The sequence below is a fragment of the Aethalodelphis obliquidens genome, unplaced genomic scaffold, assembly GCF_003676395.1.
Source record: "Aethalodelphis obliquidens isolate GAN/ISIS:26980383/991018 unplaced genomic scaffold, ASM367639v1 scaffold9, whole genome shotgun sequence".
Classification (NCBI taxonomy): Eukaryota; Metazoa; Chordata; class Mammalia; order Artiodactyla; family Delphinidae; genus Aethalodelphis; species Aethalodelphis obliquidens.
Window position 1 is genome coordinate 15,390,142 of NW_020837953.1, and position 19,033 is coordinate 15,409,174.

Consider the following 19,033-nt stretch of genomic DNA (forward strand, 5'->3'; position numbering starts at 1 on the left):
TACGGGCAGAGAGTTGTGCAAACCAGAAGAATGACTCTCAAAGGCCAAGTAAAGGCAATCTGCTGATTCTCTGGTTATTCTAGCATTCCCAAAGGATAGTCAGGAAACACTACAAATTGACCTGTACAGTCTGTCTGAGCATGGTCAAGCTTTATGCCTACAACATTAAAATTTTGTTCACTTACCAATCATATCTAGTGTGACAATGAGAAAAGAATAGGCTTATTATCTTCTTTTTTTTAAGGGATATAGAGAGCCCAAGAGATGGCAGGAAATGGAGGTTTTAAGAGAAAACCTCTTGTAAGATTTCTGCAGGTTAGTGTTACCATGTAAATTTCTGACAAGAGGTGGGTTAACAGAAGGGATGAAAGTTGCCTTCCTCAGTGTGAGGTATCTTTGGAAGAACAATACATTCAAATCAGATCTAGGGTCAGATTCCAGTACTGTGATGTACTGTTTGACCCTAAACAAGTCACGTAACCCCTAAGCCTCAGCTTCCTCATCACTATAACTGGAGTAATACTACCTACTTACACAGTACTGTATTTTGGAAATCAAAAGTAATGTATGTGAGAGAGCTCTAACAATGTTACTTGTGAGACTCAAATGAATAGTTTTTGAACTGTGGAGAAATGACATCTCTACTGTAGCTTATTATTCAAAGTCCAACTTCAGAGAGCCAGCAGAGCTTTTTACTACTCTAGCTAATTATCATTAAAAATTAAGACATGGGAGGTTTTTTTAAATTGAGGAATTCAGTTCTGTGCTTTTCCCATAGATATCTCCTAAAGCCCAATAAGTAGCCCAATGGTTCTACCATTTAGCCAATTCACTACTGGTTACCATGCCTGTGCTGGCTGGAGTACAGGGACCTGCACATAGGTAGAAGGAAGTTTACCAGAATCAGCTACACATATTGATAATGGGTCTTTGAACATCTAAAACTTAAGAGAACTCGAAGTAGTCTGTCAATTATATAAGTAATATATATGTGTAATAATGATTAATTAGAATATACCTATGGTTATTAATAACAACATTAGATAAATCTTATGGACAGTAGAATCCTCAAATGATAGTATAACTCAAGTCAGACGTGCCAGTTATGGAGTTGGTAATTAGAGGCTTATACATCTTAATGAAACTGAATCACAATTAGACCAATAATACTATATAAAGCATTCACACTTTATAATGTTCTAAGTAACAAAAAATTCAGTTTAGCAGCCAAAGCAAGCATGAAATGAGGGGGGAAAGCAGCAAGAGGGCTTAACGGTTAGGTTTTCTGTTATCTTTGGAGGGGGCTAATTTAACTAATGTGAATAAGCCTCTAAACACTTACTGAAGACTAAAAGTAAAGATTACCAGAGTTCTTCCACTCTGGCGATAGAACATTCAAGGGTTAACTGCCTTCATATAAATGGCATGCCTGCTTAAGTGTATCAATTCAGTGGATTCTACTGCTCTAATCCTGATTCCTAAAGCAGAGAAAAAGGAACCAAGTGAACGGTAAATTTAAAAATCAAGAGGCATGCAAGTGAACATCCATTCAGCATTCTCTGCCAGCCTAGCCCACTACTTCCCTATCTACCCCACTTCCCACCCACCTTTATTGGCTAGTATGGTACAAGTTACTGATAGCTAGCCAAGTCTCAGATATCACAGAAAGGCCTATTTTGCAGTTAGTAAAGCGTTAGTTTATAAGCCAGCTAAAGAAGACTTGCTTTAACTTGCTCAACTTATCACCACCTTCTTAAACTAACCCCATTTTCACTTAGCCCTTTCCTAATCCGGATTAAAGGCAGACGGAAAATCCTGAATGGAAGGCTGACTTTTACCCATGATTAGTGAGTCAAATCCAGAATGTACTCCACCCACTGCAGCTCTTGCATGTCCCGGTTACCTTCACCCTCTTTCATCTGTTCTTCTTTGTCTTGTGTTTCTTCATTAGCAGCTATCTTAACTTTGTCTTCAGGGGATTTCTCGGTAGCCCCCTGGGCTACCTTAGTCTCAACCCCATCTCCAGCTGCCTCAGACTCTTCTATAGACAGCTTAGTCTCCTCCTGGCTAGGAACCAACTCTGCCCTGACCTTCTCCTCTAGTCCTGAGCCATCTTTTGTTTCTGTCCATCCTTCTGCATTAGTCTTCGGTTCATTGGGAGTGTGATCCCCTGCAGCTGATAGTCCATTGACTGCACCATCCTTAGGGAGAACTGGCTCCTCCTGCCCAGGCTTCTCGGAGACTTCTGATCCAGCTTCTGCAGCCGAGGCCTCTGCAGCCTGTGCTGTCACCTCTGGTGACTCTTCAGCAGGAGGCAATTCTTGCCCTACCAACTGCTCAAGAACAGCCTTTCCTGGCTCACTTGCAGAGACAGCTACCTGCTCCTTTGGCTCATCCCCACCCACATCCACTGGCTTGACTGCTTCTATCTCCACTGCAGTGCCCTGCTCTTCTAGAGTCACAACAGGTTGCTCTTCTGAAGCTTCTTTTGGTTTCTCCTCTATGCTCGCAATTACTTCTCCCTGACCTCCTTTTTCTCTGAACTCTTCTTGGACGTCAGTTCCAGAAACTGATTTTCCTTCCTCAGCATCTGGTGTTTCCCGTTCTGCCTTCTTAGAAGTGACTTCAGCTTCATTCAGTCCTTCTGGTGCTGCTGTTCCTTTTCCCTCTTTAGTGGTTTCAGTTAACTGATCTGGAGTTGATTCAACTTTTTCCTGTAGTTCCCCTGCAGGCTCACTTATATCCATATCTTCTCTTCCACCCTTCTCCATATCAGTTTCCTGTTCTTTATCCGTTTCAGGCTTTACCAGAGACTTGTCTTCTGTTTTTTTGGCTTCTTTTTCTCCCATGGCGTCATAAACCTGTTCTCTCAACTCTTCCCTTGCTTCCTCTACATGGTTAAAGAACATGAAGCATAAACATGTCTTCGAGTTTAATGATAAAGGCATAAATGGAAACTAAAAATACATTCCCTTTAAACCCTCAAACAGCCTGGCTTATGTTTTAGCAGATGGCCTGCAAATTATCTGCCCCCTTGAGAAAAGCAAAGGGAAACTCCCAGCTAGCAGAGCAACTTACTGCAAAAGAAACCCAAGCTCCTTAAATTAGATATTATTTTACTTGAGCATTCTGATATCAGTTAGGTAAGAGATGCCAAGCTTTACATTCTCTTCTATACACTATATAGACCTCCATCTGATATGTAAAATTCTAGCAGCCAAACTCAAATTAGAAATTAACATTTAATTTTCTTAGACACAAAAAAATGTAAAAGGGCTCCAAAAGCCCAGCCATTAAAATAACTGAGCTGTAAAGACTTTTTAAAATTCACATCAGAAAAATATTTAAGGTTGTTTTAATACTTAAAACATCAATTTAAATAACCAGACTTATTTGGGAAATTAAGTTATCCCCTTACAAAAGCCTGCTATCTGTTTCAGTAATCAGCCACCTCCCCTGCAGTCTCCACCAGATGCAGGTGTCATCCCAGGAGAGACCATTCAGGGTAAGGAGAGCCCTATTTCCATCACTTGTACACAAGAAATCAACGTCGCATCTCTTGAATGTCACATGTAACTCCACATACCATCTATGTTATCATTATTTTCTACCAGAGTTTCTTCTTCTGTTTTTTCTCCTTCCTCCTCTTCCACATGCACACCTTCCAGGGCATTTCCCAACACACCATTCTCCATTCTAGCAGAACAAAAGGAGAAAGCACTAAAGGTATGATGGCTAGAACCTAACAGTCTTTGTAAGACAGAAACTGTAGTCCTGTATTATAAAAAGCAACAGAAGAGTAAGCAAGTACAGAGAATATAAACTATAAGCACTCATGAAAGAAATGCAATGATCAAAACTTTTAATATAAATTAAGGCTGTAAGAGCACTGAAAGAAATAAACATACCCTTTTTATCCAGCCACCTGAAAAAACACTGATGACTCTTATCAAAAGGGCCATATTTCCCAAACTTCTCATCCACCTACATTTCTCTAGATGGCCAAAAACATTCTGGCAAGGTTTTCAAGACAAATCCTTAGAATGCTCTACAAAATTAGAAAACTTAGCAGAACTGAGATTAAATAGATTACAGAATATTTGCTCCTCTGTGTACCCTCAATATATTTTATTCTGATTAATAAATTCTGGTGGAAAATACACAACAACTTTCCAACAGTTAAGACTACTTGTGAGTCTTATCTTAAGACATTTTCACATGCCAGTGTTTTCAAATTGTCCTTCATTCAGTCCTTCTTATGGATGACTGTTTTGGGCTAGCTGAGAGTGATTTCAAAGGTTCTCTCTCTAAATTGGACTTTGATAAATTACTGACTGACTATTCACTAATGGAAAGACCTCTGCTTCTAATTACTGCAAAAGTCAAAATTTAAGTATAACTTTACTCTTTGTATCAGGTGACTTTCAAAACTCCCATCAAGGGAATTCTCTGGTGGTCCAGTGATTAGGACTCCACGCTTTCACTGCTGGGGGCACAAGTTCAATCCCTGGTTGGGGAACTAATATCCCACAAGCCCACAGCATGCCCCCCCTGCCCAAAAAAAACTTCCATCAATATTTCATGCTCCTTCTAAACCCCCCCAGTAAAACCAGTCCCACTTAGCTCATGTGAAATCTCAAAGCTAGTAAACAATCTTAGCAAATAAAGAAGCAAGTTTTTAAATAAGACTACTACGATACAAAACATATTCCTTAAAGACTTGGCTTGAAAGACATACCTTGCCAACTCCAGAAGCGATTTCCCATAGAAAAAGAAGGCTTCTCCACATTCATTAGCTGTCTCTCCATACTTCTTACCTCTACAAAGAGAATAACAGCTAAGATCTGAATTAACATCTAGTCTAAAAATTTCTTCCCCTAGTTCTTTAGCTATAAAATGACATTTCTTCTGTAACACATCCTTCTAGGAAACCAATGCTCCACTCCTCTTGCTTTGAAGTCAAGGTCCAAGGGACTTTAAGAATGAATGAATTAATGTTGCCTGTTCTTCATCTATATAGTATATAATTACAAATTTAGATATATAATATACATTATATAATTAGAATATAATATATACTCTAAAAGACATCCATTTGCTACAGTTATACTATATAATCTAAGAGCCAAATTACATTAATAGGCGTTTCTCCTGGTATAAGATAGGGGTCAATACGGGCCAGAATATTGTTAGAGTTAGAGGGCCTTTGGCTGGGACCCAAAGCATGAATAAAGTCCATGGAAAGGCATGATGATAAAGAGTTAAGAGAATGTTCTCTGGAGCCTGACTGCCTAGGTTCAAATCCTGCCTCTAACTTTTAACCTTAGTCAAGTTACTTAATCTCACAGTACCTCAGTTTTCTCATCTGTAAAATGGAAATGTTAAGAACCAGTCAGAGATATTGCAAGAACTAATTAAGTTAATGTATATAAAATCATTTAAAATAATGCTTAGAAATACAGATAGCACTATATATACAAATTTAAGCTATTAATATCTAGACAGGGAAGAAGAAGAGGAAAAAAATCACAAGTGTGATAAATGGTAAGGAGGAGGTACTTTATGTGGAGTAAGGAGACCAGCTATCATGGGGTAAAGGATTGGCAGAAATCATGCTAAGTCAGGCCAACTAACAGCCTGAGAGATTAGTGAGAGTAAACAGTACAACAAAGAAACTATTGTGATGAAGGTCATGTTTAAGGGTAGTCTACTAGATTAAAATAACGCATCTCAAATTTTCCTCCTAAATACCCTTAATGGCAGGACAGTGAGAATACTGAACTTTCCAGGAATAAGGAATAAGCTAAGAAGCGTGTTTCTATGTGCTTAATCTTAAAAACTTAGATTTTAACATTTTCATTTTAAGATAACCACATACTTTTATATAAAAATACCTAAATACTCAGCATCAGATGAAATCTGGGCCCTACCCTTAGCACACCACTGAATACCAGAACCTCAGCTCTTCAGACTCAGGTGATGATGAAGAGACCAGAGGCCAGAGGCCAATAATCTGAAAAGATTATTGCAGACATCCAGGAGCAAGACTGTTCTAGAAGGAGTAAGGGTTGTGGGGAAAAATGGACAAATATGACCCTGAACCAAAACCAGGACAAGTTAGTTAGTGATGAACAGAAAACAAATTACCTTAACTCAGGAAAATCAAAGGCTGAAATTGGTCAGTGATACATAAGTTTTATAGTTATAGGAATAAATTTACACATGAAAAATAATCAAATCTTCTTAAACTCTTGCTCTTTATTCTTTTTATCCCATTAAACAACTTTTTATGATTCAACTTTATTAGGAACACAATATCCCATCATAGCAAAACACAGTACTTACAAAAGACTAGCTGCTTCCTGGAAGGCATTGACAGCTGCTGGAATATCCCCCATCACCAGATGTTTCTGTCCTAAACCCAATAGTTTCTTAGCTTCACTATCCACATCCAGACTGCAAGAGAAAGATTTTTTTCAAACGTCAAATACTTTTAGAACCAACATTTTTGGAATACCTGCTACATTTAAACCATAATACTTTAATTTCTTTAAACCTCTGAACTACTCTGGCAAGGCTTAGCTAACCCACACTTACCTATCACTAAAAAAGCTCACTACCAAGATATATGAATGGTAAATAAGCACATGAAAAGACGCTCAACAACATCAGTCATTTGAGAAATGCAAATTAAACTCATAATGAGATACTATTATACTCCCACTAGAATGGTGAAAATGTAAAGACTGACCACATCAAGTGTTGGCAAAGATGTAGAACAACTAGAACTCTCATATTCTGCTGACAGGAATGTAAAATGGGAGAGTCACTTTAGAAAACAGCTGGAGAGTTTCTTAAAGTTAGATATATACCCACCATATGATATCTAGCCATTCCATTCCTAGGTATTAACCCAAGAGAAATGAAAGTATATGCCCATAAAGACACGTACACAAATATTCATAGCAGCTTTATCTACAGTAGCCAAAAACTAGAAACCCAAATGGATAAACTGTGATATATCCACAATATGGAATATCAATAAAACGGAATGAACTGTTGAAACACATAACATGGATGAATCTTAATTATGCTGAATCAAAGATGCCAAAAAAAAAGTACATACAGTATGATTCGATTTAGATAATATTCTACAAAATGCAAACTCATCTACAGCAACAGAAGGTAGATTAGTGGTTGCCTGGAGAGGGAATGAAGTACAAAGGAGCATAAAGAAATTTTGAGATGATAAATATATCCTTATCTTATGATATTGGTCTACAGGTATATACACATGTAAAAGCTCATCAAATTGCTCACTTCAAAAATGTGCAGTTTAGGGGACTTCCCTGATGGCGCAGCAGTTAAGAATCCACCTGCCAATGTAGCGGATACGGGTTCAAGCCCTGGTCCGGGAAGATTCCACTTGCCGCAGAGCAACTAAGCTCGTGTGTCACAAATACTGAGCCTGTGCTCTAGAGCCCATGAGCCACAACTACTGAAGCCTGTGCACCTACAGCCTGTGTCCCACAACAAGAAAAGCCACTGCAATGAGAAGCCCACGCACCACAACGAAGAGCAGCCCCCACTCGCCACAACTAGAAAAAAGCCTACGCACAGACCCAGCACAACCCCAAAAAAAAAAAAAAAACCTTCAAAACAATAATAATAATAATAGAAGGAGAAGACTACTTAGAAAGAATCTAGGCTAAGACCGAGGAAATAGCAGAAATGGTTAGATTCTCAATATACTTATTTTGGAATTTGCTAACGTACTGGATACATAATTTCTTGAATGAAAGTGATAAAACCAATGCTTTCTGGCCTGGGCAACCGTGATAACAATGGACACTTACTATGTGTCATGTGATAATTATACCTATATTTACATTTAATCTTGGTATCCACTTCATAAGGCTGTAACTTATCTCCATTTTACAGATGTGAAAACAGAGTTAGTGGCAGGGACCATCTAGATCTCTAGATCATCTAGACCATCTAGATCAAGATTTATACAACACTGCCATTTACTGAGATAGTCAACTGAGGAAAAAGCAGGTGAGGGGCAGGGTAATCTAGTTTTGGACATGTTAATTGTAAGATGCCTACTGAACCGCCAAGATATTCAAAGGAAGAGATTCAAGAAACATGTAGGGACTAAAGATACAAATGGGGTGTTATGCGCTTAAAGCCACAGGCCTGAGCTAAACTGGGGGAGATTTACCTAGGGAGTGACTATTAATAAAGAAGTCATAGGACTGAGCCCTGAGAGCATTTCTACATCAGAGGCAGGGGAAATGGGGAAGAACAAGCCCTTGTCACTCCCCCTACTGAAAAAAGAATAGATAGTAAGGGAAAAAAATATAGTATCCCTGAAGCCAAATGAAGACATGTAAAGAAAGTGATCCACTGGATCAAATGTTACTGACAAGATTAACTAATCACTAGATTAAGGAATAATATAGATGGCATTAATGACCATTAAGCAAAACCACTTTTTTTTTTTTTTTGCGGTACGCAGGCCTCTCACTGTCGTGGCCTCTCCCGCTGCAGAGCACAGGCTCCGGACACGCAGGCTCAGCAGCCATGGTTCACAGGCCCAGCCGCTCCGCCGCATGTGGGATCTTCCCAGACCAGGGCACGAACCCGTGTCCCCTGCATCGGCAGGCGGACTCTCAACCACTGCACCACCAGGGAAGCCCAAGACCATTTTAGAATGGTGAAAGAAAAACTTGAAGAATGTTCAGGAAATAAAAAAGGGGAAGTAAAGAAACAAAGTAACAACAACTCTTTCATGTTTTCTTGTCCAAGAAACAGAAATGAAGTAATAGGTAGAAGGGGATGTGGGGGATCAATGAAGGGTTAAAAATAGGAATACAGGGCTTCCCTGGTGGCGCAATGGTTGAGAATCTGCCTGCTAATGCAGGGGACACGGGTTCGAGCCCTGGTCTAGGAGGATCCCACATGCCACGGAGCAACTAGGCCTGTGTACCACAACTACTGAGCCTGCGCACCACAACTACTGAGCCTGCGCCTCTGGAGCCTGTGCTCTGCAACAAGAGAGGCCGCAATAGTGAGAGGCCCCCGCTTGCCACAACTAGAGAAAGCCCACACACAGAAATGAAGGCCCAATGCAGCCAAAAATAAATTAATTAATAAACTCCCACTCCCAACATCTTCTTTAAAAAAAAAAGGAATACAGTTTGCCCTTCTCATCAACCAAAGATTAAAAATACTCGGGGGGGGGGGGGGCGGTGTACAGTGTGTGGTAATTCCAGAAAGCTCCAAAAAGCAAAACTTGAATTTGCTGCATATTGGCCAACTATTTACATAGCATTTTCATAATATTTACAACTATTTATGTTGTACTAGGTAGTATAAGTAATCTAGAGACAATTTAAAGTATATAGGAGTATGTGTTCGGTTACATGCAAATACTATGACATTTTATATAAGGGACTTGAGAATACACAGATTTTGGTACTGGGGGCGGGGGTATCCTGGAACCAATCCCCCATGAATACCAAGGGAAGACTATGCAATACAAATAATAAGACTATGCAGTACAAATAAGCTCATAGGAGAGGAATGGAGTAGTACTGCTGGATAGAGAACTACAAGAGCTCTGTTTTTGAGTAGATGACTGAGGATGGGATCCACTGAACAAGTGGAAATGTTGGTCTTTATATAGAAAAGCAATGGGGACTTCCCTGGTGGTGCAGTGATTAAGAATCCACCTGCCAATGCAGGGGACACGGGTTTGAGCCCTGGTCCGGGAAGATTCCACATGCTGCAGAGCAACTAAGCCCATGTGCCACAGCTACTGAGCCTGCGCTCTAGAGCCCACGAGCCACAACTACTAAAACCTGCACACCTAGAGCCTGTGCTCTGCAACAAGAGAAGCCACCGCAATGAGGAGCCCGCACACGGCAACAAAGACCCAATGCAGACAAAAATTAATTAATTAATTAATTATTTTAAAAGGAGAGCAACGGCTCGCAAACTTTTTGGTCTCCAGACTCTTTACGCTACCAAATTACAGAAGGCCCTCGAAGAGCCTTTCTGTATGTGAGTAATATCTATTTGTATTTACCATATTGAAATTAAAACTAAAAAAAATTTTAAATATTTTAAAATGTTACATGTTAACATGACTTCTATGAAAAAATGACTGTATTTCCCAAACATAAAAAATTTAGTGAGAAGCACTACTGAACATTTTTACAAATCTCTTCAATGTCTGGCTTAATAGAAAAGCTGGATTTTCATATTCATTTTTCTGCATTTAACGCATTGGGATTTGTTGTTTTCATTGAAGTATAAAATATCTGACCTCACACTGATACCTGTTTGGAAAAGGGAGTACTTTAATAACCTTTTTAAATTTTTTTGTGGGATCTTAGTTCCTTGACCAGGGATCGAATCCAGACCCCTGGCAGCAGAAGCGCGGAGTCCTAACCACTGCACCACCAGGGAATTCCCTTGAATAATCTTGTAAATGGCTGTGGATTTTCTTCTCTGATACTACACCAAAACTCAATGAGTGGTAGTTCCTTAAAGGTTATTTGCAATGCAGAATCTGAAAATGTATTGACGAACTTTTCATACTGCTACATTAAAAATCGTTGTTCTGGGACTTCCCTGATAGTGCAGTGGTTAAGAATCCGCCTGCCAGTGCAGGGGACGGGTACGAGCCCTGGTCCAGGAAGATCCCACATGCCGCAGAGCAACTAAGTCCATGCGCCACAACTACTGAGCCTGCACTGTAGAGCCTGCGAGCCACAACTACTGAGCCCGTGTGCCACAACTACTGAAGCCCGCACGCATAGAGCCTGTGCTCTGCAACAAGAGAAGTCACCGCAATGAGAAGCCTGCACACCGCAATGAAGAGAAGCCCCCGCTCACTGCAACTAGAGAAAGCCCCTGCAGCAATGAAGACCCAATGCAACAAAAAATAAATAAATTTAATATTTAATATTTAAAATATTTAATTTAATTTAAAATTTAAATATTTAATAATAAATATTTAATATTTATTATTATTTTATTTAAATAAAATAAAAATCATTGTTCTATCTTGTACTCTGAATAGATCTCCTATTCATGAATGATTTTGTACACTCATATACATAGCAGCATTATTCACAATCGCCAAAAGGAATCAACTCAAGTATCCACTGACAGATGAATGGATAAACGAAATGTGGTCTATACATACAACGGCATATTATTCGGCCTTAAAAAGAGAACTCTGACAGATGCTATAACATGGATTAACCCTGAAGACACTATGCTAAGTTAAATAAGCCAGTCATAAAAAGACAAACGATGTAGGATTTCATTTATAAAAGGTACCTAGAGTAGTCAAATTCACAGAGACAGAAAGTAGGATGGTGGCTGCCAGGGGCTGGGGGAAGAGATGGGACGTTGTTTAATGGGTAGAGTTTCAGTTGGGGAAGATGAAAATGTTCTGGAGATGGATGATGGAGAGTTTCACTTCTGCAAGAAGGGACTGGCTCCACAGTAACGTACATGTACTTAACATTACTGATCGGTACACTTAAAAACGGTTATGATGGTAATTTTTTTAAATATTTATTTATTAGGCTGCATTAGATCTTAGTTGTGGCAGGCAGGATCTTCGCTGCAGAGCATGGGCTCTAGAGCGCGTGGACTTCGTTGCTCCGTGGCATGTGGGATCTTAGTTCCCCGACCAGGGATCGAACCTGAGTCCCCTGCATCAGGAAGCGGATTCTTAACCACTGGACCATCAGGGAAGTCCCTATGATGGTAAATTTTATGTTATATGCATTTACACCACAATAAAAAACAACCACCACCACCAATTTCATCAGAAGAGTCTTGAAATATTGGGACATGAGACAGGCTCACGGTAGTCAATACAACTTCTAAGATTTTAATTTATTTTCATTTGAAAGCTCAAATTCTATCACTGACAACAGATATTCTCAGTTGCTTCCCTTAAAGTGACAGCCTCACTTTATTAATTTTTGAGAAACTGTCTGCCAAATACCCAAGTCTGAGTAATCAGTCTGTTGTTCATCCTTTGAAATCCAGAATTCCATGAAAAATTTAATTTTTTTTTTTTTTTTTTTTGCGGTATGCGGGCCTCTCACTGTTGTGGCCTCTCCCGTTGCGGAGCACAGGCTCCGGACGCGCAGGCTCAGCGGCCATGGCTCACGGGACTAGCCGCTCCGCGGCATGTGGGATCTTCTCAGACCAGGGCATGAACCCGTGTCCCCTGCATCGGCAGGCGGACTCTCAACCACTGTGCCACCTGGGAAGCCCCCAAAATTTAATTCTTTATTCAAACAGTCACACAAATGCTTTTCTTAAAGACAACCATCTTACCTACCTACTTCAGGGTGCAGAATTAGCATTCCAATCCCATTTTGTCACACAGATTATCCTAAAACCATGTAGTGAAGGACTGAGAATAAATTTATTAGTTTCTATTGCTTCATCGTGGAAGCAAAGAAGTGAAACTGGGAGTGAACTACTTGTACTGCCTTGACCTTTGTTAAATAAAGGTCCAGCAGGTTTACCCACCATTGATTTTGCACCATTAGTGCCAATGTCAACCAGCAAAAACGGCAAACGGTCTACCAATACAAAAAATTTTGACCTTACAGAATCTCTGAAAGGCTCTTGGGGATCCCAGGGGCATACAGACTGCACCTTCAGAACCTCTGAATAAGAGCATGGACCCACATCCAGAAGAATGTGGGACTTCCCTGGTGGCACAGTGGATACGACTCCGTGCAGCCAATGCAGGGGGCCCGGGTTCAATCCCTGGTCAGGGAACTAGATCCCACCACAACTAAGAGTTCGGGTACCGCAACTAAGGAGCCTGCTGGCTGCAACAAAGACTGAGAGCAAACAAATAAAAAAGAAAATAAAAAATAAAGAAAGAAAAGAATGTGTGGGTACAGATTTAAGATAGATTAAGAAACTCCTCTTCCTAACTGCTTATTACTGAACAATCAAATTTTTTATATATATTTATTTTATTTATTTTTGGCTACATTGGGTCTTCATTGCTGCATGCAGGCTTTCTCAGAAGTTGCACGCAGGCAACTTCTTCGTTGCGGTGCATGGGCTTCTCATTGCAGTGGCCTCTTGCTGCGAAGCGTGGGCTCAGCCACGTGGGCTTCCATAGTTGTGGCACATGGGCTCAGCAGTTGTGGCTCATAGGCTCTAGAGCACCGGCTCAGTAGTTGTGGCACACGGGCTTAGTTGCTCCGCAGCATGTGGGATTTTCCCAGACCAGGGCTCGAACCCGTGTCCCCTGCGTTGGCAGGTGGATTCTTAACCACTGCACCACCAGGTAGTCCCCAATCAAATTTTCTTAAAAAGTAAAATCATCAAGTAAGAGCAAGAAGACAGGTGACGGTACTGAATATTAAGAAGTTACTCAGCAGAATGGGAGAACAACTTGGCCAGGGAAACATGCTATAGTTGCCAGGCAGTACTAAATAACCATTTCAGATCAGCTGTTACAAATTTATGAGACTAGTCATGTTTTTTCCAACCATCCTTCCAAGTTTCTCTCAGAATCAGATTATCATACTCCTCAAAAGATCATCAATGCTTAGAATATTAATAATCACATATCAGAAGTGTTCCAGGGGTGAAGTAGCCTAGCTACATTTATACCTTATTCTCAGTCCAGAAATTTAATACTATGGTATATACCAAGACTCTAAAAAGGTTACGCGAATGTGTTTTTAGGACCAATCCTGAGCAGTACTCCTTCCACCCCAAAACGAGACTGACTCACAAATCAGTAGGTAGTATTTGTAAAAGACATGGTTTAAATAACCAAGATAACAATGGAATTTAAGACCACAATGTGAAATGATGAAACAAATGAAAAACTTAAAGACTCTTAAAAAGTGCAGATATTTTGCAAAAAGGATTAAACAGAATTTAGAACAGTAATTTTCAACCTAAGTGAGCTTAAGATTTAACAGGAAGCTTTTCCAAAACACTCATACACTAAAAGCTTAAGAAATGAAATTTCTAGGAATGTAACCCAGGCATTTACCTTTTGGATAAGCTTTCTAGTTAATTAATTATTATGCTTACCTCTGGTTAAAAACCACGGTCACATCCAGATGGGGAAGTTACATGGAAGTACATGTGAGCTCAATATAAAATTTAAAACTTTCAACCAGAATAACAACAAAATTGAAAATGGCAACCTTACAAAACAGAGATCTAAATCAGTAGAAGTATTCAAAGAAAGAGTAAGTTAGGGACTTCCCTGCTGGTCCAGTGGTTAAGAATCTGCCTTCCAATGCAGGGGACACAGGCGGGGAACTAAGATCCCACATGCTGTGAGGCAAATAAGCCCATGTGCCACAACTAGAGAGCCCGCACACCACAACTACAGAGTAGCCTATGCACCACTACTAGAGAGAGGTCTGCACTGCAACTAAGATCCAACACAGCCAATAAATAAATAAATAAAATATTTTTAAAGAAAAGAATAAGTTAGGGACTTCCTTGGTGGCACAGTGGTTAAGAATCCGCCTGCCAACGCAGGGGACACGGGTTCGAGCCCTGGTCTGGGAAGATCCTACATGTTGCAGAGAAACTGAGCCTGTGCGCCACAGCTACTGAGCCTGTGCGCCACAGCTACTGAGCCTGTGCTCTAGAGCCCGCAAGCCACAACTACTGAGCCTGCATGCCACAACAACAGAAAAATAAGTTAGCATTTGCCAGGCATGTTGGGTATTAAGTAAGAAGAATTAAACAAGTTTTTCAATTCTAATATTTTAATCAAATACAAAAAAAACTGACGACATCATTGTCAGGACTCCATACTTTAGACAGGTACTTTAACATTCAGTCTTATTCGTTACCTATTGAAAATAATGAAACAAACTGCCCTCAAGTTATATACCTCTTAGTCTATGTTCCAGATATAAATCTAATTGCACCATGTAAATAATCTTACCTTTCCACTTTATCTGTAGAGGTAGAAGGAGCAGGGGCATCTTCTTCAATTCTGTAATGAAAAATTAAGAGGAAAAAAGTAAAAATGAAGGCTATTTTAAGACTAGAAATTAAACAAATTAAGAAAATATGGGGACTTCCCTGGTGGTGCTGTGGTTAAGGATCCGCCTGCCAACGCAGGGGACACGGGTTCGAGCCCTGATCTGGGAAGATGCCACATGCCACGGAGCAGCTAAGCCCATGCGCCACAGCTACTGAGCCTGAGCTCTAGAGCCCGTGAGCCACAACTACTGAGCCCTCGTGCCACAACTACTGAAGTCCGCATGCCTAGAGCCCGTGTTCCACAACAAGAAGCCCACACACCACAATGAAGAGTAGCCCCCGCTTGAGGCACGTAGAGAAACCCCACGCGCAGCAACAAGACCCAATGCAGCCAAAAATAAATAAATAAATAAACTTTATAAAAAAGAAAATATAAAGCCATAAAAAGAGCGATTTATTGGGCTTCCCTGGTGGCGCAGTGGTTGAGAGTCCACCTGCCAATGCAGGGGACACGGGTTCGAGCCCTGATCTGGGAAGATCCCACATGCCGCGGAGCAGCTAGGCCGCTGAGCCTGCGCTCCGCAACGGGAGAAGGCCACAACAGTGAGAGGCCCGCGTACCGCAAAAAAAAAAAAAAAAAGAAGAGCGATTTATTAAATGCCCAAAATATTAAGGTTTTACATAATATTTACATTATCAAATTTAATCCTTACTCATTCAAATAACCGTTGTATGCTTATTTGCTACACATGAAGTATACTACAGTGAACAAGACAGTTACATCCTAGATTTGAGTTTACGATTGGACAGAAGAGAATGCAGTATTTGTTATAACCCAGTATGTGCAATCCTGAAAATCTCACATTCTGCAACTGCTCACTAAAAATAAGTTTTTTTTAAAAAAAGGAAGAAGCAGTTTCCCAGAACATTCATTTTTTTTGAAAAGTACTAATAAATATCTTTAAAATATTTCATAGTTGTGTTTACTAAAAAAGTCTAGAAATAATGACCAACTCAGCAGCACGAGTAACCCCCCTAGCACCTAGACTGTGCTCCTGAAAATCCATTTCCCACTAAAAATAACCAAGACTCTACTGAGAAAGAATTGATTCTAAGCCAGAGCAGGGGAAGTACATAGGTGAATCTGGGACAATTTCATGCCAGAAAGCAACAATACTATATCTAATATTATTTAGGGTCATATCTACTTATCATCATGCTAAAAGGAATTATAAAGGAAAAGTGGAAATCCAGGGTAAAGCATGGGAAGAGTTCTTTGTACTATTTTTCACTTTTCTATAAATTTGATGTTTCATATTTACAAAAGTATTACAAAAGCACACTTAGGAGCCAACCTCAGTAAAATCTCACTGGCCAGAAGGGACAATGAGCATCAACAAAGATAATAATTGCATAACCAACAAGGACCTACTGTATAGCACAGGGAACTCTGCTCAATATACTATAATAACCTAAATGGGAAAAGAACTTGAAAAACAATAGATACATGTATACGTATAACTGAATCACTTTGCTGTACACCTGAAACCAACACAACATTGTTAATCAACTATACCCCAATATAAAATTAAAAAATTTTTTAAGATAATTACAATTGATTGAAAAACTCCAAATATGTTTAAATCCATGAGTTCACAATGACACAAAAAAACCAAAAAGAACTCGTTAGTCATTTTTAGAGACTGATAGGAGACCACTGCATTATTCTGAAAATTGATAAATGGGAAAGAATTTACCCTTTCTTTACAATAAAGTTATACCTTAGGTAGGTTTCAAGACAGGGTCGACTTAAGTTATTACTTAGGAACCCTATAGATTGACACCATTCACTTGGTATTAATTTAAATTCTTGTCTCTTTTTACCTGCCCCATCATCAGTTTTCACCTATATGCCAAAGGCAACATTCAGCTAAGTAAGGACATATTATCATTTATAAATGTGCCCCCAAAGCACACCATGAGAGCTGAGAATGCTGTTAGCTGTGGTGAAATGGAAAAAAGAAATAACAGTGGGAAAACAGGAAACTTTACTAGTGAGTACTAACACCTCAGGAGCAATAAATTAGAATTGAAGTATGTACAGCAAGAAACAGTAGAAGTATGAGAGAACACAAGAAGCTGTAGGAGAGAAAAAGGCTTTCCTATATAGACATTACTGAAAACTCCTCCAAAGGTTAAAACATACATATAAATAGAACTGAGTCAACTAATTTTTCACACCTGGACTTTCTTGTTTAGTGATAACAAATTTATTAAAATAGCAGTGTAATATACACAGTATGGAAGAAACAAATGAACAGTTAAAAAATAGCTTGCTGGGCTTCCCTGGTGGCGCAGTGGTTGAGAGTCCACCTGCCGATGCAGGGGACACGGGTTCGCGCCCCGGTCCGGGAGGATCCCACATGCCGCAGAGCGGCTGGGCCCGTGAGCCATGGCCGCTGAGCCTGCGCATCCAGAGCCTGTGCTCCGCAACGGGAGAGGCCACAACGGTGAGAGGCCTGTGTATCGCAAAAAAAAAAAAAAAAATTGCTTGCTCAATTCAATAAATAAATATACTAATTCAAAAAATTAAATTCAATAGACATTTTAGTACCCACTATATGCTAAGCATCAGACACAGTCTCCAACAAAAGTTAAAGCAGAGGAGACAGGGAATTCCCTGGCGGTCCAGTGGTTAGGACTCCTCGCTCTCACTGCCGAAGGCCTGAGTTGGGGAACTAAAATCCCACAAGGCGCAGGGCGCCGCCAAAAAAAAAAAAGCAGAGGGGACAACTTGAGAAAGGCAGAAGAGATTAAATGCCAGGCAGGGACTAACTATATTGGAGTCTGAGTTCTAGAAAATGCTTTAGAGATGAAAAGGTGTCAGTTTCTTTCAGCAGGATCCAAAATCTTTGCTCCTAACTCCTAATCCTTTTGAGAATGTTATATTGGTCTACAAATTTGATGAAAAGCCCTGGGGGGAGGGGAGGCAGGGAAATGGGGTTGAAAATAATCAGAGACTTCACCGTTAGGGTGACAGGAATGAAGTACAATTTAAATGCTTTCAGCTGCAACATAAGCAAGCAGATGATCTGACCAAAATGCTGGAATGGCCTTGGATCCTTATCTCCTAAACACCTCCTGTCATAGCTAATTATGTTCAAATAGTTTAACTAAAGGATTATTCTGGCCAAATTCTAGCACAGAGCTTCTCAAATTACCTGCGATTGAAGGACCAGACTTTTAATTTCAATGTGTAAGACATGGGTTTTTATAAAGTATTAACAGAAATGTCAGAGTAATGTCAAATTTCTTTGTTCCCAAATGCTTACTCCCAATTTTTATACATACACACAGCATGGTTTGTGGGATCTTAGTTCCCCAACCAGGGACTGAACCGGGAGCCACAGCAGTGAAAGCGTGGAGTCCTAACCACTGGACCACCAGGGAATTCGCTATACTTGTATCTTTGTAGACCAGTAACGAACAGTTCACAAACCAATACCAGTCTGTGGCACACACAAAGTGGTATAACACAAACGTCCAAAGTATGAGTACTAAAAACAAACACGTTAACACTGTACATACATGCTACATTCAAGCACCAGTAGCAACAATAATACACAAAATGTTTTGCACCCCACATAGGTGACAGATGAAGTGCAACACTATTAAACTTTCACGGTTAGCCATAATGGAAGGTATCAGGCATCAGATTCAAATAACTCAAACTACTAAAAAAAAAAACAGCCAAAATACACGAAACACCAGTTTTACACCAGTAGCACAAGACAGTAATCTGAGAGAAGGGAAACAAATGAGGTGAGTCCTATGAGTATCCCCAGGTTACTATCTGGAGAGACTTGTCCACAGGACAGAGAAGGACCATGAACAAAGTCCATCTCACAGAATTGAGAAGACAGAATTTGAGGTTTGGGGTGGCCTAGGTAGCTAGAATTTACAGGACAGACTAGAAAGAGAGCTATAGAGAAAGCAAGCTTCAGAGATC

The 19,033-nt window shown here is 40.0% G+C and overlaps 1 protein-coding gene across 4 annotated transcripts in view; it reads right to left on the minus strand.

Moving 5' to 3' along the window:
- The window catches only part of NASP (nuclear autoantigenic sperm protein), a 36,022-nt gene that overhangs the window by 6,500 nt on the left and 10,489 nt on the right, over positions 1 to 19,033 (minus strand). For 2 of the 4 annotated variants that reach the window (XM_027108684.1, XM_027108687.1), the window contains exons 2-6: positions 14,984 to 15,034; positions 6,346 to 6,456; positions 4,739 to 4,837; positions 3,587 to 3,696; positions 1,904 to 2,890 (exon numbers count right to left, since the gene is read on the minus strand). In XM_027108684.1, the coding sequence (XP_026964485.1) occupies positions 1,904 to 2,890; positions 3,587 to 3,696; positions 4,739 to 4,837; positions 6,346 to 6,456; positions 14,984 to 15,034 (1,358 nt within the window). The remainder of the gene's footprint in view (positions 1 to 1,903; positions 2,891 to 3,586; positions 3,697 to 4,738; positions 4,838 to 6,345; positions 6,457 to 14,983; positions 15,035 to 19,033) is intronic. The other 2 variants (XM_027108685.1, XM_027108688.1) reach the window with 2 other exon arrangements.